The following is a 21,654-nucleotide window of genomic DNA, read 5'->3' on the forward strand; positions in this document are numbered from 1 at the left end:
TCAAATGCTTCCAAAGGTCTCAGGCTGAGGTATTGTAAAGGAAATGTGATTAATATGACAGAAAAACGTATTGCTTCTTGATATATCTTAAAATATGTGGACTAGCATATCCATGCGCGAAGCTCATATAAGAACAGTTCAGACAGCCAATGTCTGGAATTCACCCACATCCGTCTTCCATACTTGCCTGGACCTGGAAAAATGTATTTCTGTCCTCATAGCTTGAAGCAACATGAGCAATGCTCAAAATCAGAGCCATTAATGAAAGAGCGCGCCGCGGTTTCTTTACTCGACCAAAAACTGAACGAAAAGTCAAAGCCTCCGAGTGAACACAGGAATTGACAGTTCGCCTTTAAGTAACAATCTATGCAAAGCACACACTCTGTATAATACGTAAAAAATGACATTACTGTGACGCACAGTGTACCCGTAGGACGAGATTGACAGCTCAGGCCGAACACCGAGGGCAGGTAATAATGTCTGGTGAACCGGCTTGTTGTCTTTAAGCATTTAGATTAGGAGTAAATGACACCGTCGCAGGTAACAATAATTCAATGACTGTACTTACTCAACCTGCAACAAAAAAAGATATTTCTTAAATTCCAACAAATTCAATTATGCTTGGACAATGCATCGAATGATAAAACTTTATAAATCTGTGGCCTGTGTGAAGCAAAAAAAAAAAATGGAAGAAGACATGAGTTTCAGTTTAAATAAGTTTAATTTGTTTTGCCTGGCATGGCCCTGGAATAAGCATTTCACAGAAATGCGGAGCATGGATACTTGGCCAATGTGGCCCGATACATCATGTTCAACATGCATAAAACAAGGCCTCTTTGCATCGCAATAAATACGCGAACATATTTCCGGCCATTTTGATAATAAGTGGACCGTGAGAATTAGCATAATAAACATTAAGTACAAAATGTTGATTATTTGGTTCAGTTTTCATGTGCACTTCGGACTAGCAGTAAGAAGCTGCAGGAGGTATCTGGGACGAAGTTGTGACAGTGGTGAAGTCTCTTGTAGGTAAAGCTTGGTTTCAGGGGGCGAGGGGCACTTTTTCTGCAGCTGGAGAACTCTACAGGATGATGGGACGTTGCAGACCTTGCACATCCGTTCGGCGATCTTATTAGTCTTATTAGCCCGCGTCTGTTGCCTCGGCTGAATCCCTAGGGAGCCTGACGACGGTGCGAGACAATTCCCGTCACAGCAGCACCAAAGCGTCTCCTGACTCTGAAGACAAAATCCAGGGTCTGAGTTGTATTCCATTGCCACCAACCGGATGTCGGGGCGCGTTGGATCCCCTTGGGCAGGTGCAGGGAGCGTTCCTCGCCCCTGTCTGGACCGGCGAAGTGCAGAACGTTCTACGAAGCAGCGCTCTCAGACGTCCAGGCCCAACGCTGCCGATACCTACTCCCCATCCACTTTTCCAGCAGGTCGAGAGTGCTCCTCTTCCCCTTTAACACTGACGGGTCTGCACTCCTGTGCCCTCTCCTGTTCACAAAGAATAAGAAAGGGTCGCTTCAGAATTCCAGACATGCCACTTTACTTTACGGGATTTTTTCATGTTTGAAATTCTCCTCCTAGTTAGGCGAGCCTTCTGAAATGCAGCAGTCTGCACAGGCATGACCGCGCAGCCGCAGGCGGCATAACCAAATTATGCACTTTACGTGACAATGTGTTGTTGTTGGTTGTTGTTGTTGTTGCAGAAGGCATCCAACACACACGGGGTCATATTTAACCTGCAAATAGTTCCTCTTACCGTCTGATCCTCCCCGCCTCGGTCCCCCCGGGTGCCTGGATCACCTTGTCCGGATCAGCCTGGTTCCTGAGGGAGGAGACGTTGGGAAATGAGTAAAAAAAAAATGAAAATACACACTAAAATGCACATAACTTTATAACTTTCCAGAGTTTTATTGAGGCGAGTCACGTGACTCATGCAAGGCTTTAAAAAGAACGACTAGATGAAGTTAGGAGTTCTTCTACGCGCAACCTGCGATGGGCATCCTGGATCCGAAATTCTTGCGCGTAAAAGTCGCCAAAGTAACACGACGCGCCAACGTACCTGCGTCGGTCTCCCGGCTGACAGAACGCCCGGCATGCGCGGTCCCCCCCGTGTCCACACTTGCATCGCGGCGTCCCCGTCGCTGCGCGCTTCCTCCTCGGCGCGCTGCCCAGTCCGTACGACACCGTGCGCCTGCGGGACAACCGGAAAAAAAAACGATTATTATTACCACCCGGCGCGCAATTTGGCACGACGGGTCCGAGTCCGGCCGGGGACCGGGGACTTACTCGGGCGTGTTGACCCAGATGATGTCCAGGTGGCAGAAGTAGACGCACTCCTTGTCGAGGAAGGACGCGCAGGAGCAGCGCTTGGTCCTGGAGCGGTGCGCCGGGATGGAGGCGCCGAGCGGAGCCGCTTCAGCAAACGGCGCTGGTGCAACTGGAAGTTGTTGTTTTTTTTTTATTTAAAATACAAATCTATTAGAACATATTATAGCCAGAAATGAAATACATTCACAATTCAACGCGTGATAAAATGGTTCATTATAGTGATGGTTTAAAAAAAAAAAAAAAAAAAACTTACCTGTGTGAAAAATCCCGAACAACACCACCGGCAGAACGGAGAAAGCAAACCGAAATTCCATGATGAGAGAAAAAGAAGAAGAAGAAGAAGAAAGGAAAGCAGAGCGAATATTCCAGATGATGAATAAATATCAGCTGCGACGCTCCGGCCCGAGGTGCTTGGAGCGCAATTCTGCGCATGTTGCTGCACGACCGCGTATTTATGGTGGCGCGAACCCGCCCCCGGTCCCGCGTGGAAACGGCTCGGTTAATTGGTCCCCGAGATAAGAAGTTGTGGCCGCGGGGACGGAGGCGCCGGGCCGGGCTCGGCCGCGGTGGCGCTGGCCGTCCGGCAGGTGGCGCGGCAGTCTGCGGCTTCGAGCGAAAAACGAAGGGATTTAAAAATGACTTTTTATGTCATTTATTGTAACCAACAATTTATGTTGAATCAAGCCATCACCCATGAAAATCGATAATTGTCAATGTTTTGTCATTTTTACAAAAAGGTCAAGGCTAATAACAAACAACAATACAATAATACACAATAAAACCATTATTAATAAATTACTAATTAATATGTAAAATGCTTATTATTGTACTACAGAATACTACAGAAAATAAGTAGTTATGAGAATTAACCATACTTCTAAATTATATACACTATATTCATTATATACATTAAATATTCTATATGTTGAAACATGAAAAATTAAAATAAACCAGTCATAAAAACTAATAAGCCTGGGAAATGCAATGTGGCACTCTTAACACTCAGGCCTGTGAGTTCCCCCATCCATGCACACTAGGTGGATTGGCGACTCTGGATTGTCCGTGGGTGTGAGTGTGTGTCTGTATGCCCTGCGGTGAGTCCCGGCCCTGAGCCAAATTGTCCAGGGTGGGCTGCGACAGCTGCGGACAGTGGTTACGGAAAGGGAGGGAGTGATAGAGACATATGATAAAGCGATAAAGTGAAGTGATTGTCATTGTGATACACAACAGCACAGCACATGGTGCACACAGTGAAATGTGTCCTTTGCTTTTAGCCATCACCCTTAGTGAGCAGTGGGCAGCCATGACAGGCGCCCGGGGAGCAGTGTGTGGGGACGGTGCTTTGTTCAGTGGCACCTTGGCGGATCGGGATTCGAACCGGCAACCTTCTGATTACGGGGCCGCTTCCTTAACTGCTAGGCCATTTCGGATGAAACTCAGTATCACATGAAAAGTGCTCAAACCTTTTGACTGGTGGTGGCACTCTTGCCACAAGAGTTTTTGCAGGCTGCCTTATTAATTAAATTACCAGGATATAAAGAATGATTAGTGCTATGAATGCATAAGTAAACACTTTGTGTGAGTAAAATCAGAAGGAAAACCAGGAAGCCACTTAAAAATCTCCGTAAACCACACGATGTTTTCATTTTTAACCTCAGCGGCAGGTTACATAAAGCCAGATCAGGTGCTCGTAACCTGCCCTTGCTTGTTCGTCCGAGAGAGCACTTTTAGATAGCTTAAATAGCAACCTATTCACAAGGGTTCATAAGACGAACAGAGACACACCATTAAGCCAATCATCAAAGCATGAAGATTCTTTACTTTAACCTCGGGCTTTTGTGCCGAGGGCCCGAAGCCATTTCAAAGACTGCCATTCAGCACAAAGCTTTCCCTGTCAAAGCTTCTCTAAATAGCACCATTTAAAGCCCTTTAAACAAATATTATTGATGCAAACTATGCTAAAAATGGGAGCAAGCCGGGGCTGCTAATGATGGAAAATCTGTGGCGGCGGCAATCGAGTGGAAAACATCTGCAGTGAAAGTCCCCAGCAACGCTCCGGCAGCCTGAGTGAAGGCGTGGCATTGGAGTTTCCACTGGACAGGCGGCAGCCACAGTGGCCACTTTCGCCCCAAACGTCCAAACGCCTGCACTCAGCTTCGCGACACTCCCGCCAATTTAGGGGCGCAGGCCGTACACTTCACTCGGCCTATTTCCAGGCACCCCTCAGTATTTCATGCCCACCTGATTTCCCTTTGGGGTTTAGTGGGCGCCGTATCTAAGCAACAACCTCCCCCACCCAGCCGACACGTTGGCAGAACGCTGCAGAGTGTCCTCGTGTCCACTAGATGTCTCTTTTGCGCCTCTGCAGACGCGCACAAGGCCGGACGGACGAGTGAGTCACTGACTGGGAGCGTTAACGACGGCGGTCTCAGCTTCAGGCTCCTCGGCAGGGGCCGTTCAAGCCCGCCGCTACCGAGGGAGGAGAGCCCCGACGGGCAGGGCCGCACGCCGCTAACTGGCCTCTGAAGATCGGAGAGCAGGCCGCAGGTCTGAGCTGCAGGTTAAAGCGGAGGGACCCCGACCCCGAGAGATTTAACGGGCCTCAACAAAAGAACTCGGAGTCGGAAGTCAACATTTGTAAACAAAGTTTTACTGGTACAGCTGATAGTATAGATACAGCAAAAGTAAAGCCACCATTTTACACATACCTGTGGACGTACGGGTCAAGGTCAATAGATGCAATATAATAAATAGTTGAATACAACATTTGTACACAGAAAACATTGCACCAAAGTCATAGAAATGTTCATATATTGGTACATTTATTTTCCATAAATTTTTACGCTTGACATTAAACATCTTTTACGTAAAAGGTTTCCCTCCATCCTCTGTGTTTTTTTTTTGTTTGTTTGTTTTTTTTACTTCAAACGCATCTAATAAACACAAGCAACTACAGAATTTAAGGTATTATGTACAAGTTCATAAACAAGAAACTCCAAAAAGGCACGATCGTCTATACAACATGTACAAAAAAAAAATAGAAAAAAAGGACAAAAAAAAAAAAAAATGATTGGTCATCATTTATGATTGCACGCAGAATATCAATGTCAGAAAATGTGCTTTTAGAAAGGGGTTCGAACCCTGAAGTGTTTTTCCGTTTTTACAAAGTGACAAAGTTTTACAAACGAGAAATATAGAACAGAGAGAGAGAGAGAATAGGCTTTCAGGTAGCAATGACAAGTCTGTCCTCGTCATCACTAGAGGCCTCGTTGTAGTCGTCGGTGGTTGCCTGTCTGTGAATGGGCTGCTTCGGTGGTGCCCTTGCATCACTATTGGCCGCGGCTGAAGCCCTCCGTGCTGCCTCCTGACCTCCATCCGTGGGAGATGGGGACGTGGAGAGGTTGGTCAGTGGGGGAGTTTTGCTCTTCTTCCTGGACTCGACATCCTTAGCGGCGCCATCGCTCGCTGCTAGTGAGCTTGGGACGTTGGGAGGCGTGTTCCTGGGCGCAACCGCTGGGGCGACTGGCACTGACGCCGGTTGGCTGCCTGATGCCGATGGCACAGGGCCACCTGTGGCCTGTTCTGCGGGGATCACAGGGACGTCCACATTGCCCTGCTTGTCAGAAGCCATCGGCAGGGGGCTGAGAGCAGACAGCGGGCTGAGCGAGGGAATGAGCGCCGGCAGGGCGATGTTGAGAATTTGCAAGCCTGGGATGTGGGCCTGGGGGGCTGTACTGATTGGCACTGTGGGACTGGCAGCCAGAACCTGGACACCCAAGGTAGCACTGAGGGCAACGTTCTGTGGAGGCAGCAGTTGTGTGGGTGCCAGGGCAGAGTTGGCCAGGCCCATCACACTCAGGGTCTCTAGGCCCACAGGCTGCAGGGTTTGAGGGGTGCCCAGCGTCTGCAGTCCTGCAACCTGCCCCAAAGGAAAGCACGGCAGGACACCTCCAATTGACTCCTGGACCACCAGAGGCTGGCTGGGGGAGCCCTCAGGCTGGGGCGAGGTGCTGGGCGCCGGGAGGGGGCTGCTGTTACGGTGGATGACGCTCACGGCTGGAATGGTGAGCTGGACTGGGCCAGCTTGGATGGGCACAAAAGTAGAATAGGCTGCCAGGCCTGCGGGCACAAGCTGGATGCCGCCCACAGGGATCATGCTGTACGGTGAGCGAGAGGGCTGCTGGGAGTGCAGAGGCAGGTGGCTGAAAAGGTGGGTGTGGGTTCCCACGTCCTGAACAGAGCCTTGAGTGGGAAAGTGCGGCGCGTAGGATGAGGTCTGGGTACCACGGTCGACAGGAAGTCCTGCCTCACCAAAGGCTGTGCTCGAAGAACTGGCCACACCATCCTGCTGTAGAAGGAAAAAATTATTAGCATTAGCATCATTAGTATGCCATTTTTACAGGATCTGATTTTTTTCTGGCATATGCGGTTATTAAAAAAAAGGTCCCCCATTCTTACAGACTACAATAATACACACTACCAGTCAAAAGTCTGGACGTACCTACTCTGTGGCAGTTATCAACACCAAGATGAATCTGTTTTGTTTTTGGCTTCATGGCTGCTTTGTTCATCATCATCATCATCAAAAGATGCTTGATGAGATGCTGATTAATATGAGTGAATGATAGAAAAAGTGTTAAGTCTAAACCTTAAGGATTGTTGGAAAACTGTCCCTGTTGTCCAACTTAAGGTGGCGGAGAGAAGCCAAGAGTGTGAAATGCTGCCATCACACAAAAGCTCCCTGATTTGGAGAGATGCAAATCTTTCGCCTCGTTTGCTATTTACATAACCTCATTTATTATTTTATAGTCCTACAGACCCATAAATGAGTAGGTGTGTCCAAACATTTGAGTACTATTGTACATGTACAATAGTACATGTACAAATGAAAAGTACATTTCGGCTTAGGTACTACCTTAAAGTTTCATTTAAATTGCATGCACCTCATTAAAGAAGGAGGAGGCAACAATGTGGATTAAAAGCATGGAAAACATGGTGGCAAAAGATTGAGTAAAGCTGAGACCAGAGGAAAGGCTTCTTACCTGGCTGGGTTTGGGGTCCTTCATCAGCGCAGGAGGACTAGGGGGCATGTCAAACTCAGGGTAGTCGATGGACATCTGCCTGCATGGCGAGACGGGGCTCATCATGTGAACTGACTCGGTGTCTGAGGTGTGGGAGTCGGACGTGAGGGGTGAGGAGAAGGGAACGGGTCCTGGGTGGGACCTGGACAGCGGCTTGTTTGGCGACACGGGGCTCATCATGGCCACCGACTCGGCGTCTGAGGTTTGGAAATCGGTGGTCGAGGCCTGGGGGAGGGGGTTTGGAGCTGAGCTAATGGACATCTGGGCCAGAAGGGAGCTGGGGGCCATGTCCGTTTGGGCTGACGGGAGGTGCTGGGGGCTAGCGGACACAGAGGGCGTGGTGGACAGCCCAGATTCGGCCTGGCTGTCTTCCTCGTCCTCCTCTTCTCCATCATTGTCCTCGTCTTCAGGGCCATCTGACTCATCTGCATCGGAGTCTGGACGGTCACCACTGTTTATTCTTCCCCTGTCACCTGAATGAATTAACACATGAAACACGCGGTCTTAACCTATAAATATTTATGCCAAACACCAATTGTGACTGATTACACAATTCAAAAATTTCAGATGAATAAGTCGTGTAAGAAAACTTCAATTACAACATTACATAACACCGGGGAAGTCGGCTCAACAGCGCAGAAAGAAAGCGAGTGAGGAGAAACAAACATTCCTTTAGTCACTGGGACTGTATAAAGCTTTCGGAGTCTCTTTTTCCCCGCTAAAATTAGATGCTGCAATTTCCTCTCTAAACGCTGTGAATGCCGCCCACATGTGCTCCGAGTTAACAAGGGAAGAAGCTGCATTTAGAATATCTAATTATACCACAGCACAGCTATTGATTGTCATTGCTACAGAGCATAAGGACATTGCACATTTAGCGCCTTTTTACAATTAGCATGCCTGAAGGAAAGGTGATCCTGCCTTTAGGGTATACAGCTAATTTGTGCATGTTAAGCGATCCAGTTTCAGTATCGGTGAAATACGGTGTGGGCAGGACATCATTCTGGCAAAACGCGCTCTCACTCACCTAGAACATTGTTACTAAAAACAGCTTGGTGACATTTGCATCCTATAGAATATCAGTTTTACCTGAATCCTCTGGATCTTGGTCCTCAATGTGACCCACGGACACGCCCATTTCCAGGCATTTCTTGCTGTGGGCCTTGGACTTCATGTGCTTGGTCAAGTTCCCTGTACAACACGAGAAGTCGGGGTTAGGACAGCTCGGCCCAATGTGGGTAGCCTTCACAGAACAGAGGGCCTTATATAAGGGCGCCACGTCTTTGGGCTCAGGCTGATGCTACTGGGTGACTAACTGATAAAGAAGATCTTAAAGAACTGTGGGCGGTACTGTCACTGTGTGCTATTTTGCCGCAAATGCGTAGGAAGGCAAGTTTGACTGTGGTGAATCATACAGTCTTTTTTGGAAAGAAGAAACTGGCTATAAAAATATACTGTAGAAAGAATTGTATTCAATGTAAGCATATGCTTGAACATATGATTCCAAACTTCATACAATAAAAACCCAATTGTACATAAAGCATGAGCACATCATTTAGGGTCAACAGGTCAAGACAGACTGTTTTTGCACAAACCTTTAGTCTTAAAGGAGAAGTTGCAGTGCGTGCAATGGTAGGGGCGGACATCAGAGTGGGTTCGGATGTGTTTGCGGAGCATACTGGGCTTCTTGCATCTGATCCCACACTCCTCGCAAATGTATTTACCACGGCCACGGCCACGCACGTACACATACTCCTCGTTCGATTTGTAGCTGAAACGAGAAAATGTTAGGAATGAAAAATGAACCCAAAAAAAAACGTTTCCTTCCATTTTTTTTTTTGCTGCGGAAGTAATATCGTTGCCTACCCTCCATCGAATATCTTGATGCGTCTTGGCTCAGATTTGGATTCCTTGTCGGGTTCACTTGGGTGCTGCGTTTCAGTTTTTGCTTTGCTGCTACTGGCGGTGGTGACAGATTTCTGTGTGGTCAAAATCTATAGAAACAAAACACATTAAATACATTAATGCACATTGAGTAATAACAATTCCATTTGTTTCATATTTTTTTTAAATAGTTTGTTAAATTGAATTTACCTTGGGTACAAGGTCCTTAAGCTTGCTGGAGTAGGTCAGGATGTCAGATTTCAAGCTTGTGGTTATGGCCTGAGTGTAGTGTATTTTCTTGGACTTCTGTTTCGAGTCAAACAGTGACATGACAACTTTGGTGGGAAGACCGAGCGGGTTGGGATTGGTCGGGCTGATTGCCCAAGTGGCATAAGCGGAGACCCTCTGGTCGGTCTGAAGAATGTGAAGAGGCTTCCTCTTCATCAGGTAACACCAAGTAAATGTTGTAGCAGTTTTCAGACTGGGGAATGAGAGACGGTGGCTGTCCCTGGTGTTGACAACCGACACAGAAGAGGCCAGCTTTACTTGCCCCTGAAATCCAAGAGGCCTCACAGGAGATCTGGCTGGAGACCAGCGTTGCTCCTCAACCTTGTCCTGCTGCTTTAGTGTGAAATGTGATGGCAGAGAATAGCTCTGAACCCCTTGAGAGGTATGTGTAGCAGGACTTAGCATTGGCTGGTCCGTTGCTGTAGACACACTGTTGTCTATCCCTGGCACTATCATTTCAGGTGTTGTGGTCTTGAAGGCATCCGTTATCTGGGAGCCTTTGTTAGTTTCCAGCTTCTCCAGCTCTTGCTGCGGTGCTTCAGATTCAATGGGGCTGTCCACTGGTTCTGTTGTGCACACCTGTCTGACTAGTGTGAATTTCCTTTGCCTGGTCACCTCTGCCATCTTTGAATTGAGATAGCTCACAGACCTTCCATCGGTTGGCTGGCACACAGCACCGTGTTCGTCTTTTGCTCGCTTCTGGTGCTTTTCCATCGCAATGTCCAAACTGTTGGCAGGCGAGAGCATGCGCTTACTTGAGGCAGTTGTCTCTTGCTGTGGACAAAGGTTTGCGGACGCTAATTTCTGAGTGCAGTGCAAGGAGCCGAGTGAAGGAGTGCTACGAATTTCACCAGCATGGTTCTGGATATGTGGAATAATACCTCCTGGCAATTGTGCTTGTGGCCTTTCCATGTGACTAACTGACCCAGTTTTATTATCACTGTTTGTAATGTTCGCCGAGGAAAAGTGAGTTTTCGATCGTAGAGTCGAGGACGGGTGAATCTGTTCGTGCGTAATAACAATCTGGGGCACAGATGATGATGCAGCTGGGCTGTGGGAATGTGCATCGGCTTGAAGACCAACAGGCAGAACGATTGAGGTCTTACTGGGGACACCCTGCTGACTTTGCTGAGCCATATAAACAGTTTTGTGAACTCCTTCAGGTGACTTGGAAACAGTCAAAATGTCACTGGCGATGGGTATGGTTATAACAGGCAAGGCTATTGGAGTTCCTTGTCCACCAGAGTAAGTGTAGGAGGTTTGACACTGTAGTTGATACTTCGGCACAAAATTCTTCAGATTTTCTGAATCACTAGATGTGGTCTCTGTGTCTGAGTGAGAATTCATTGTTTGAACCACAGGTTTTAACTTCCCACACACAACTACTTTTGATGTTTGATGCCAAGGGTGCGGAAGGCCATGAACTGGAGGATGCTGTGTTTGGCTGCCCAAGTTGATGCTCTGTACCATTTGTTCATTCTTCTGAAGCGGGGCTTCTTCAGACTGCAGAACAAAAGGCTGGGCTACATTTGGCCTATTTACAATTTGTGATCTTTGTTGGGAAACAGAAAAAATATTTGAAAGTGCAGCCCTCTGAAGGGAAACAGTGTGTTGCTTTCCCACAGGTTGCTGGTTTTCTGGCCCAATCTTTAAGGACATCTGACGTACAAGAGGTCCTCGTCTTCTTTCAATCAGGGGAATGTGGGGAATTGAAGCAGGGTGGGCAGTTTTGGGTAAAGCCGTCTCCATGGGTGACAGTGATCTGTTAGGAGATGTGCTGGTGCAATCAAAGGACTTACTGCGGTACTCACAATAAATTTCAACAGACGGTTGAGTGCAGCTAATTTGCTCTGATGCAGCACGTCTCATCATGCTTGGAATTCCAAGAGTATTACTAGCCATTGGTAGCCCTTGAACCTCTGGAGGCTTACCAGTGCTCTCAATGGACAACCTGGATGGACTATCAGATCTCAAAGGCTCATCTCTTTCAAATGATGCAGAGATGCTTGAGCACCGTGAAAGGCTGCTGTCTCTGCTTAGGCTTCGGGATAGAGTGGAATCAAAGCTGGAATCACCGGAAGAGTGGTCCATTTGAGCCAACCTAATCCGTTTCTTCTTAGGTGGGAGCTTCTCTGTTGGTAGCTTAGACAGACTCTCACTCCTTTGGGGCCAGTTGAAGGTATCTAAAGGCTTCTCTGGTGGCTCGACCGCTTGATTCTCATGCTCACGATCAGGTTCTTCAGTTACTAAAATTTCAGGAACTTGAATATTATTTTGCCGGACAAGCTTTGACTGTTGAGGAGGGGCAGAAGCCGCACTTACTACTGCTAACGTACGCTCCTTTTGTCGGTCGGCTACAAACTTATCTTGGCTAGCACACTTAGGTGTTGACATTTTTTCATGATAATTCTGCAATGAAGAATTTACTGAAACCTCTATGCTCGACTTAAGCGTATTTTGTGGATCTGCTACCAAAGTATCAATTGGAGAAGCTCTATCAATTGATTCTGATGTTTCAAAGGAATTGGGCCTGCTTAGTGAGTTGGTGTGTCGGATGACGGATGTACCACTCCCTTGCCTCTGCAGTTCACCTCTCTCAATGGTGGATGGGCTGATCTGTGACTCTCTGATTGGAGATAGCCTTGTCTCTGATGAGTCCATGCTTCCTGCCATTAGCTGGATTTGGTGAATGTGTGCTGGGCTGTTGGTCTGTTGAAAATCAACCATAATGGTCTGTTGGGAAAATTGTCGGCCTGTTATTCTTGCAGATGCCTGACAGGAATCAAAACTTCCAGAACATGGTGGATTTTTATCAGTTGGTGACTGATCTTCATCATCGCCAACACTTTTCATTTTCCTCCTTTTTCTTATTAGTGTTGGTTGTTCCACAATTCCTGCAACACCCACAGTTTTTGTTACTATGGGTTGCTGCATGCCACGTACAAACAGGTCTGGCTCTGAATCTTTTGAAGGAATAGGCTTGTTTTTTGGACCATGCAGCTCAGAGCAATAGAATTTTTTGTGATTTTCAAAGTTTTCCAATTTTCTATAACGGTTGCGGCAAGTTTCACACTCAAACATTGTCCCTTTGTTATGCTGTGTCTTCCTGTTTCTATCAGGTCCTTGTTCAAAAGACTTGCTTCGCTGTATACTCTCTGCTGACATACTTGAGCCATGGTAACCCTCATCCATGGAACGAACAGAAGGTAGTCCATGGCCATCACTTGTAGAAAAATCCTCTACAGCTTTCTGTCTCACTAAAGTACGTGGATATACTGCTGGATTGGGAGTGGAAGGAGCAGATGAAAATACATCGTCATTCAAAGGGCTTATTTTATCATCAAACGAATGACAAGTCCTTAGTGGGTAAGGTTGGGGTGTAAGGTTTGGCAGGAGTGCCGAATGGCCTGGTGTTGTCGGCATGGAGTTACTTCTTGTTATTGGCAAACAGTCCACATGGGGATACTGAGGTGGCACAGAGAGAAGAAACACTTGCTTTGATTTGTCAGTCGGGGTGAAGGGAGATTTTGGTATGTCAGAACTGGAGCTTGATCTTCTTCCCATGGGTCTCAGATCAAACTGGAAAGAGTCTTTGAAAATGTAAGATTTAGGAGAATCTATGCTCCCTCTTCTTGACAGGGAGGTTCTCCTGGGCTTGACACTGTCAAGCTGCTTGTCATCAACAACAGCCTCATTGTCGGATATCAATTTGGAGATGCGCTCTTCAAGCGAGAGGGTTTTAGTCTCTAGTGGGGGGCGCATCTGTCCCACCAAAAATGCAGATTTTTCAACTGCAGTTACATGCATAACTGGAGCAACAACTGGAGGTGGGTTTAGTGGATTCAGTGGTATCTTGACCATTGGGCTTGGTGGGCTCATGGCCTGGTCTGCACTTTCAGAGCGTGAGAAGTAACCAGAGTCGGTGCTGCCTAGACTACGAGGACTAAGTAAAGATTTTCCTTGTTGCTGCTGATCTGTTGCTTGCTGCCTCTGTAGCTGTGCATGTCCACTCCCTGGAGGTGATTTGCACCGCAGATCCTCATCCTCACTTATGGACTCCTGAAAGGGGCTTGAGCAATCCACTTCCTTCAAGGAGGACAGGACCATAACATTTGATCTAAGACTGGCTGGCTGGAATTCTCTTTGCCTTTGAGCTGTCGCCTGTTCTGGGGTAGAATCTGTGACTCTAGGACTGTCAGCCCGCAATGGAGATACATTTACTGGATAGACCACCACCTTGGGCAGTGCCGCAGTCACCTTTGGCTCAATGCCCTTTTGGGGAGTTACGGTCTTAAGCGTCTCAGATGCCACAGCATGCTCAGGTTCCCCTAGTCCCCCTGCTATCGTGGCCGAACTCTGCAGACTGCTCTCAGATAAGCCGGTGACACTGCTCTGGGAGGAGTCCTGGTCTATGTCTGCCGTACTACTTTCTTCATCACTCTCACCACTTTCGTCCACATCTGAATGTGTTCCAGCTGTTTTGTCAGACTCCTGGGACAGGGATCCGCTTCCTGAATCAGACCTCACAACTAGTCCGAGTTTTATGGCATGTGCATGGGACTTCTTGTGCTTATACAAATTGCTCTTGGTCTTGAATGAAAAACCACAAGTAACGCAAGGGTAAGGTCGCTCTCCAGTATGGGATCGAATGTGCTTGAGTAGGACGCTTGGCTTGGCGCATGCCCTGCTACAGTACTCGCACACATACTTGCCTTGCTTTTTAGGCTTCTGCTCTTTAGCTGTAACACTGCCAACCTGTTCCAAGCTACTGAAGTTCACAACCGTGGCCATCTGAACGGTGTTGTAACCTGGAGTAACAGGGACTTGGATGGTGCTGGGCACACTGGCTGAAAGGGACTGGCACGTTTGCACCACAGGGGGTTGACTCTGAGGTAGAGCACTGCTGCCTGATGGAACAGGTGCATGGGTCAAGGCTGCAGACTGTCCTTCACTGTAGCCCTTCCGAAAACTAGTTTTCTCAGGCTGTAGTCTGCCAGCCAAGGTCACAAACTGCAATGAGCTCGACTGCATTGGAGCTGCCTGATTAGAGGCTGGCGCACAAGCCTTTAAAGTCACAGGGTTTCCATGATAGAACTGCTTGGCTGTATTACAGGGCTGCATCAGAGGAGGTTGAGATTGAGGACCAAATTTGACAGTTGGAATTGCTGCAGAAACGTCACACTGGGCAGCAACACAGGTCTCAAAATTGTGCCCAACTTCCTTCGTTAGTGTGTTGAAATCAGGCTCCATAGCCTTGAGTAAAACGTCAAGTGGAGCGCTTGTGTGAGCAGATGAGTTTCCTTGTTCAGTTCTATCTCCCCAGTTTTCTTGTACCCCTCCAGCACTGATGCAGAGCTCTGGATTTTCCACACTGGAAATCTGGTCCAGAGGATGTAATTCTGAAACATTGCCATCCACGTTTACTTTCTCGGGAGTTTGTGCCACCTGCTTTTGGTCATGGTCGGTATTTTCTGGATCCGTTGAGCTTGGGGAACACAATGGGTTGCAGGAAAGGGAATCTGAAATGTTGCCTTCACCAGAGGAGACAAATTGTGGTACGGAGTCCAGAGTCTTTGTGTGTGATTGCTTCTTGACTGGAGACTTGGGTATTTTCTTCAGCTGATTTTCTCCAACTACTTTCTTTCTCTTTAGTCCTTTGATGTTGTCCAGGCTCCTGCTGGTGCTCTCACTGATGTCTGTTTGATGGGAAGAAATTGTGAAGAATAGATGGTCATATAACATGTTCTGTCCTCCCAATATATTTGTTAAACAAATATAACAGAGCTGTGATTGGGCCTAAAAAGTAGAATTCATTTGATTTACCCAGGTCTTGAGCCAAGAATTGCACCTCTAATCTACACACTTTCACAAGAAAGCAACAGAAGACAAAGGTGTGTCTCTTTCTATAGCTGATGACCTAATGTAATTTCTTCTTAAAAGTATACAAATGTTTATACGTGATTAAAATGAATCCATCTCAGGAGTTCACAATAGTCAATCAAAAATGTATTTGATTTACCACTATAAATAACTTTTCTACCCGTTGTTCCAGTCATGATAATTAGGCGAGACCACGTTAAAAAGGTTTGGTTGTGTCTGTCTCAGCAGAACGAGCAGAGATTCCATGTGCTGCTGTTTGTACTTTGCACATGCGCAGAAAGGCCTACCGGTGATGACCAAATGTAAATTCTTCTAAAACTTATAGAAATGTTTATACGTGATTAAAATTAATACATCTCAATAGTTAATCCACCAGTGCTAATGATGAAGAAATTGTTTACATAGACACATTTCTGCATTATTATTTCTTGAATAATGCAGATTCAAGCATAAAAAATATAATGCATGCAGTAACCGTAACTACAATACAGCTGAATTAAACAGAATGTTACGTGTTGAATTTAAATTGTAGATGTCTGCACTGTTCTACAGACAGCATTTTGAGGATCAATTTGAGGCAGTCATTAAAGAATACATCTTCCAGATGAGACCAGTTCTGCCATTTTGTCTGCCTTTTCTCTCTGACTGTTCTCACTGTTCTGTTTTGGATTCTGGAAGTTCTCCTCAGCCACCACGTGTCTGTAGCCACCAAGGCCCACGCATCATTATACAAAAAACCCACTCTTTGCTCAGTCTCGCTTGCTCTCTTTCTCCCTCCTTTTCCATCCTCACTAGCCCCTTCTTGCTCTTGATACATCTGTCTGTTGAGAAAATGGTCCGCATGGTGTCTTTTGCTGATGTCTGCATGTGTGTAACAACGTTATTGATTACCTTTAGTACAGAAGTATCAGCTACACTTACCCAGGGTATCGGTATTCCCTGTTTAATTATGCCACATTACTTCACAATTACTAAATCAAGTTTTGTGTGTCACATTGTTTCCTCTTAAGGAATGCCAGAAAACTGTTTTTGACTGAATCGGGTTACACAATTTCTTATAATGCCCAACAAATGGCTCTCACCACCTCGCTGACAGGCACGCTCTACCGCTTGTTATTAAAAATGAATTTAAAAAGTAAATTTAAGAGGTCAGGGATTACACCGTAGTTGACAAGCCTCCTGACATCACTTGCATGTTATGCATTCTAGGATCACCTCCTTTTCACCACCTCCTCCTTCCCAGGGGAAGGCTCATAACATTTTTAAAATGGTTTCTGTTTCTGCTAAAAGAACGTGTACGTTCCATGCAATGAGGTAATGAGGTTTCTGGCACAACAGGTACTGCGAAATAAGGCTCCATTTCAGGTCAGCTCTGGGGTTAACAGTCGACGATCAAATTACACCGTTTCCATGTGCCACATTCTTCACAGAACACCTCACTATTGGGTCATCGTTCAAGAAGGGGCTGTGGGTATTTTACCATAGCAACACTTTTTCTCACTCTCTCTCATCAAATTTTCTTAACAGTTTTGTCCATTAGGAACATTAGCTGCTATAGGGCCAACGTTTTAATAGAAACAGTAAGCGTTTATAAGTGCACTGGCAGAAAATGGAGAACGGTTCCTGCGAATGTTGAGACTTTTGCAAACACATGCAAGAGTGACATGCATATAAAACAAGCGTATAAACAAAATGTCTGCTTCACATTTTAATAAAACAGCCAAGACCGACTGAAACCTGACTGTACTGTAAGCGACAGGCTGTTAGGGTGGAGGAAAAAAAAAAAAATCTCAGAAACTCACACACACACACACCAAAATGGTGGCACACTCCAAGATTTCTAATGACTCCAGCTAAGACCCACCAAGTCGCCCACGCAGAGTAGCACACCCCCGGCTACGGGGCCACACACTGCAGCGGCCCTCAGCAAGGGATCGAGCAGTCAGTGGGTGGGGCTGGAAATTTCAAGCTTGGTTAAGCTACGAAGCGGCGTGAAAACAATGCCCTCGCCTTCTTTTTCCTGCCCAATGAGCTACTACTGCCGTGCAAAAAATAAACAAATAACGGGGTCTGTATTCATTATAAGGGAAACGGCTAAGACAAGACACAGGAATCTTTCATCTCCTTTTAGGTCCTCCCTGTTCTCTAGTCTTCATCAGCAAGTGTACAAATTCCTCTGAGAATGATTTCTCACTGTAGTTATCCCTTCATTAACCTCTGTTAAAAAAAAAGAAAGAAAACTAGCACTTTCATAAACCAAACCTGAGGAAATCCAGAAAGCTGCCTAACGATTGACTCAACATCCCTCCCGGTGACTAACCTGTGGCCAGGGAACAGGTACGTGCAGCACCCTGCAGTACACGGAAGCAGCGCAGGAGGGAACGCATTCCACAACCTACTTGCAACCGCACTTCAGTCATCATTCCGCCGGCGGGAATCTCTCAGCTTACCTTTCTGTGAGCCTTTGGGGTCTTTGAGTTCCTTCTGCGCCTCTTCAATTTTGTCTGGAACGGAACAGAACAGGAGACCTTTGGATGAGTAATTCTATATAATGAGTAATTAATAGTGTCTATGCATTCGATTAGTGTTCCAGACCATCTTGAGATGTTCTATAAAACCTATCACGCTATATGAAATTAGAAGGCAACGTCTCACCCGGACAGGCGCTCTATTCAAATAGCTCTTCCTCCCACAGGTTCACATTACCACCCATACAGATGTGTGGGAGGGTGGTACATATGAGCGTGCACCGGTTTACTGTAATTAATTATTACGCAAGGATTACTTGCCAGTGCCGTGCAAGCTTGGAACAAATAGAGCATGAACCCGTGACTATTCAAATCTGTTAATTTAGCATTCAAATTCTGAAGAAGTCGGCACAAACTCGCAAATAAAAAAAAAAAAAAAAAAAAGAACGTAACGGTGGTATTTTGAGGGATTTAGTCGGTAAAATAAAGTAAACTTAGACCTTGGGGTGTTCGGGGACGTGGGGTGTTGCACTGGAGGCTGTGTCCACGTTGAGGAACAAGCATCTGCTGAAACCACACCCTGAGCTCCACTCAGCCAGCAACACCCCACAAATAACACACACACACACAGCATTACATAACGCCAACCCCGACCGCCAATACGTTCTTTGTGCCTGCATGGGTCGGAACTGTATGGCGCTCCAATGATTTGCACACAGTGGCAAATGCATTTATTTAATAGCATTACCTACACAGCTCATGTAACGGTTCGGTCGTAAGTTTATTTTGTAAGTTATTAATACATTCTGTGGTGACATTCTGCCGGTCCGTTCGGACGTTGGCGCGCCGCGTCGGGTGATGCAGTGTCAAAAAGCACGGCGGCGCTTGGTTCGTCTCCAGAAAGGCCGTCCGGCACCCCACCCTCCCTCTATGCCTAAACCACAACCCCCTCAGTTCCGAAAGTAAGAAAATAAACACTGGTCAGGGGAATTTTCCTGCAATGGCTTAGAGAATTTTGCATCATCATGGTGTTTTTTTTTGTGCATCGCAACGGCTTTAACTGCTTCCCATAATATAAGGTCTTGAAAACACGTTGCACCTCGGCTGCATCAATTACCTAAAAAAAAAAAAAAAAAAAAACCCACTCGAGCCCCGCTGAAAAAACAGCCAACGCATAAAAGCACAACGCAGTAACTATAACTGAATGAGACAGCATTAAATCCTGAATATTCCTTTTGGAAACAGTGGGGTTATTAAGACAGCGGGGAATGATTGCAGGGCTGGGTATTTCCTTCATTATGCTTCCAGGTCTTATGTTATTATTACGCTGCCCTGGTTATTAAAGGAACCCGGCCACTTGCCCTGGAAGGTTTTATGACGTGTGCTTTGACATGGCCATCATGAGGACCACGTCTTTTATTGGTGGGTAAACGACGTTTTTCATGCACGTGCATTTTCAAATGTCGTACCTGAGGTGGACCAGTGTGAAATAAATTCATATTTAAAAAAATAAATAAAAAAACATGCAGCTAAAACCTTAGTGACTAGGTGCTTTCCGAATGGGCGTAACAAGCATTAACCCTTGCCTGACCTCAGCTTGGCCCTGACTCCTCTGTCAATGTGACACAATATTGTCTGAAGTTCCAAATGGTCTTAACCCCTTGGGCAGGAAAAGGTTCTGCATGATGAATAAAAAAAAATAAAAAAATGAAAAACAACAATAATTGTCGTAGTTTTTTTTTGTAACATAATTAGCATTTAAGCACATCATGGTGGTAGTAGTAGCCTAGTGGGCAACACACTTGCCTATGAACCAGAAGACCCAGGTTCAAATCCCACTTACTACCATTGTGTCCCTGAGCAAGGCACGTAAAAATTTGTGTCTCAAGGGGGGGGACTGTCCATGTAACTACTGACTATAAGTCGCTCTGGATAAGGGCGTCTGATAAATGCTGTAAATGTAAATCATGTAACTGTGTGTTGGAATAATTGATCATGTGACCAGACACCAGACACATAAGGGCACTACTTTCCAACTGGCTCTAAGCGCAGCACTATGCGCCGAGCATGAGGCTTGATTACTAGCGTAAGGTTGACTGTATAAATAGATAAATCTTTAGAAGACCCCAACATGGCCATATCTTACTGAAGTGCGGGTGGGTGGACCAAAAGGTGGGCAGAAAGCATATCAATTAAAATCCTGGAGAGGCGTGGGCTGAGAATCTCCTCAGCCGCATTGCCATGACAACCAGGAATTCATATTGAGCCGTGGCAAGGGTAGGGGTCGATTGCCAGCGCCTCCGTGGGGGCCGAGGTGACGGGGTCCGCATGCCGCTTCACGTGAGCTCACGCTGCTCCAGGTCACCGGCCTCCCCGCCGGGCCGCTATGACTCAGCACGGACTCAAGCCGCATTTCGCAACCAGCACTTCTAAGAGGACAATGGCCTAAATCCATTATCATATTAGGCCAACCGGCTGCCTTCGAAACAGGCCACGCGGTGACAGTGACGAGTACGAGCACGGGTTCATAATCGCAAAGCGCAATAGTGCAGAGCTCCAGTGAGACACGCATCGTGTTTCGCGATCCTGCAGTTGCTGACCAGGTCTCCATGGCTGCACCGTACTAACAGACCCCACCCGAGAGCATGCGGTCACTGCCCAATCCACAGCTCGACTGCGGTGTGAAACGAATGGTAAACCCGTGCACATCTCTCTGCACAAGCTAGCAGTGAAAGTTTCCGTGTGTGCGTGTGTGTGTGTGTGTATGAGCAAATCCTCGAGAAAAGACAGCGTCATCCCGATGTCCTGTTCTTTCTGAGGAGGCCTGTGCAAGCTGCAAGCCCTCACGTAGCGCAGTTAGCACGTAGCGCAGACGCCATTTTGACAGCATAGGGTCAAAGTCGCAGTGTGACATGTCCTTAAGACACGACGAGAGGCGGAATCCAGCTCGTAAGTCTGGAAGGAGGCGGTCAGAACCCGGCGGCCTACCGACGGGGGGGATTCTAGGCGCGAGGGGGGCAGTGTTAGCGAGCGAGGGACGCGTCGATGCACAGCGGAGGTGCAATTCGAGCGGACAAGGGCTCGGCTTTCAACGCAGCCGACGAGGGGAGGGGGCTTGGTTACACAACGCCAGCATGCGAGACCACCTCTTGCAGACACAGATGTGGGACGTACACCTGCCCACACTCACCATCGTGCATACGACCCCCCCCCAAAGAAAAAAAAATCTCTATATATTCGCTAAAAATACACAGTTTGGTTTTGTACACAGTATACACAGTGGATTACACTAAGCAGACTTTGATCACATAACGCCACCGCACAAGTCGGCATTGATTCACAGAAGCCCTACGCGCCGAAGACTTTTATCATCTGCGTGCACATCGAATTCACAGATAAGTCCCGTATCTCCCAGTGTGGACAGTGGAAATGCGCCGGTTTCGGCTGCAAACGCTGTGGGGTTATCTCAGCAAAGGGGAACAGACGTCTGTATTTTTCTAAGAAAATATTTCAATGGTGGAACAATAACTCAATACTGCAATACACCTTCAGAAATGATTGATGTGGTCATGCATACTAGTGCACTATTGCAACAAACACCAGAATTTTAAACTTTAAATGTAATTCCAAAGGGTTAACTATCATATACACTTTATTCATTACACATGCAAATAGAATATTTTGTAAGAAGCATTTTTTTGATATGCACTGATGGT

At 46.6% G+C, this 21,654-nt stretch overlaps 2 protein-coding genes across 4 annotated transcripts in view; both read right to left on the minus strand.

The window, feature by feature from the left end:
* Window positions 1-702: 702 nt before the first annotated feature.
* Window positions 703-2,771, minus strand: edn1 (endothelin 1). The gene is made up of 5 exons (XM_028963413.1): window positions 2,591-2,771; window positions 2,296-2,446; window positions 2,069-2,200; window positions 1,766-1,831; window positions 703-1,497 (listed from the first exon to the last, which is right to left on the minus strand). Exons 1-5 carry the CDS (start codon window positions 2,649-2,651, stop codon window positions 1,368-1,370), a joined length of 540 nt encoding a protein of 179 aa, XP_028819246.1. The 5' UTR covers window positions 2,652-2,771; the 3' UTR covers window positions 703-1,367.
* A 2,194-nt stretch (window positions 2,772-4,965) lies between these two features.
* The window catches only part of hivep1 (HIVEP zinc finger 1), a 37,310-nt gene continuing 20,621 nt past the window's right edge, over window positions 4,966-21,654 (minus strand). For all 3 annotated transcript variants that reach the window (XM_028963412.1, XM_028963410.1, XM_028963411.1), the window contains exons 3-9: window positions 17,921-17,974; window positions 9,513-15,286; window positions 9,285-9,412; window positions 9,014-9,189; window positions 8,508-8,609; window positions 7,380-7,891; window positions 4,966-6,685 (exon numbers count right to left, since the gene is read on the minus strand). In XM_028963412.1, the coding sequence (XP_028819245.1) occupies window positions 5,561-6,685; window positions 7,380-7,891; window positions 8,508-8,609; window positions 9,014-9,189; window positions 9,285-9,412; window positions 9,513-15,286; window positions 17,921-17,974 (7,871 nt within the window). In that variant the 3' untranslated portion in view covers window positions 4,966-5,560. The remainder of the gene's footprint in view (window positions 6,686-7,379; window positions 7,892-8,507; window positions 8,610-9,013; window positions 9,190-9,284; window positions 9,413-9,512; window positions 15,287-17,920; window positions 17,975-21,654) is intronic.

This window comes from Denticeps clupeoides, chromosome 20 (genome assembly GCF_900700375.1).
Source record: "Denticeps clupeoides chromosome 20, fDenClu1.1, whole genome shotgun sequence".
In the NCBI taxonomy this organism is placed as follows: Eukaryota; Metazoa; Chordata; class Actinopteri; order Clupeiformes; family Denticipitidae; genus Denticeps; species Denticeps clupeoides.

Bases quoted from the DNA above. Each gene is read 5' to 3' on its own strand.
- edn1 (XM_028963413.1), bottom strand. From the start codon at position 2,651: ATGGAATTTCGGTTTGCTTTCTCCGTTCTGCCGGTGGTGTTGTTCGGG. The intron at 2,447-2,590 runs GTAAGTTTTTTT...AACAACTTCCAG, and splicing joins GTTCGGGATTTTTCACACAG to TTGCACCAGCGCCGTTTGCT. The intron at 1,832-2,068 runs GTACGTTGGCGC...CTCCTCCCTCAG, and splicing joins CAGCCGGGAGACCGACGCAG to GAACCAGGCTGATCCGGACA.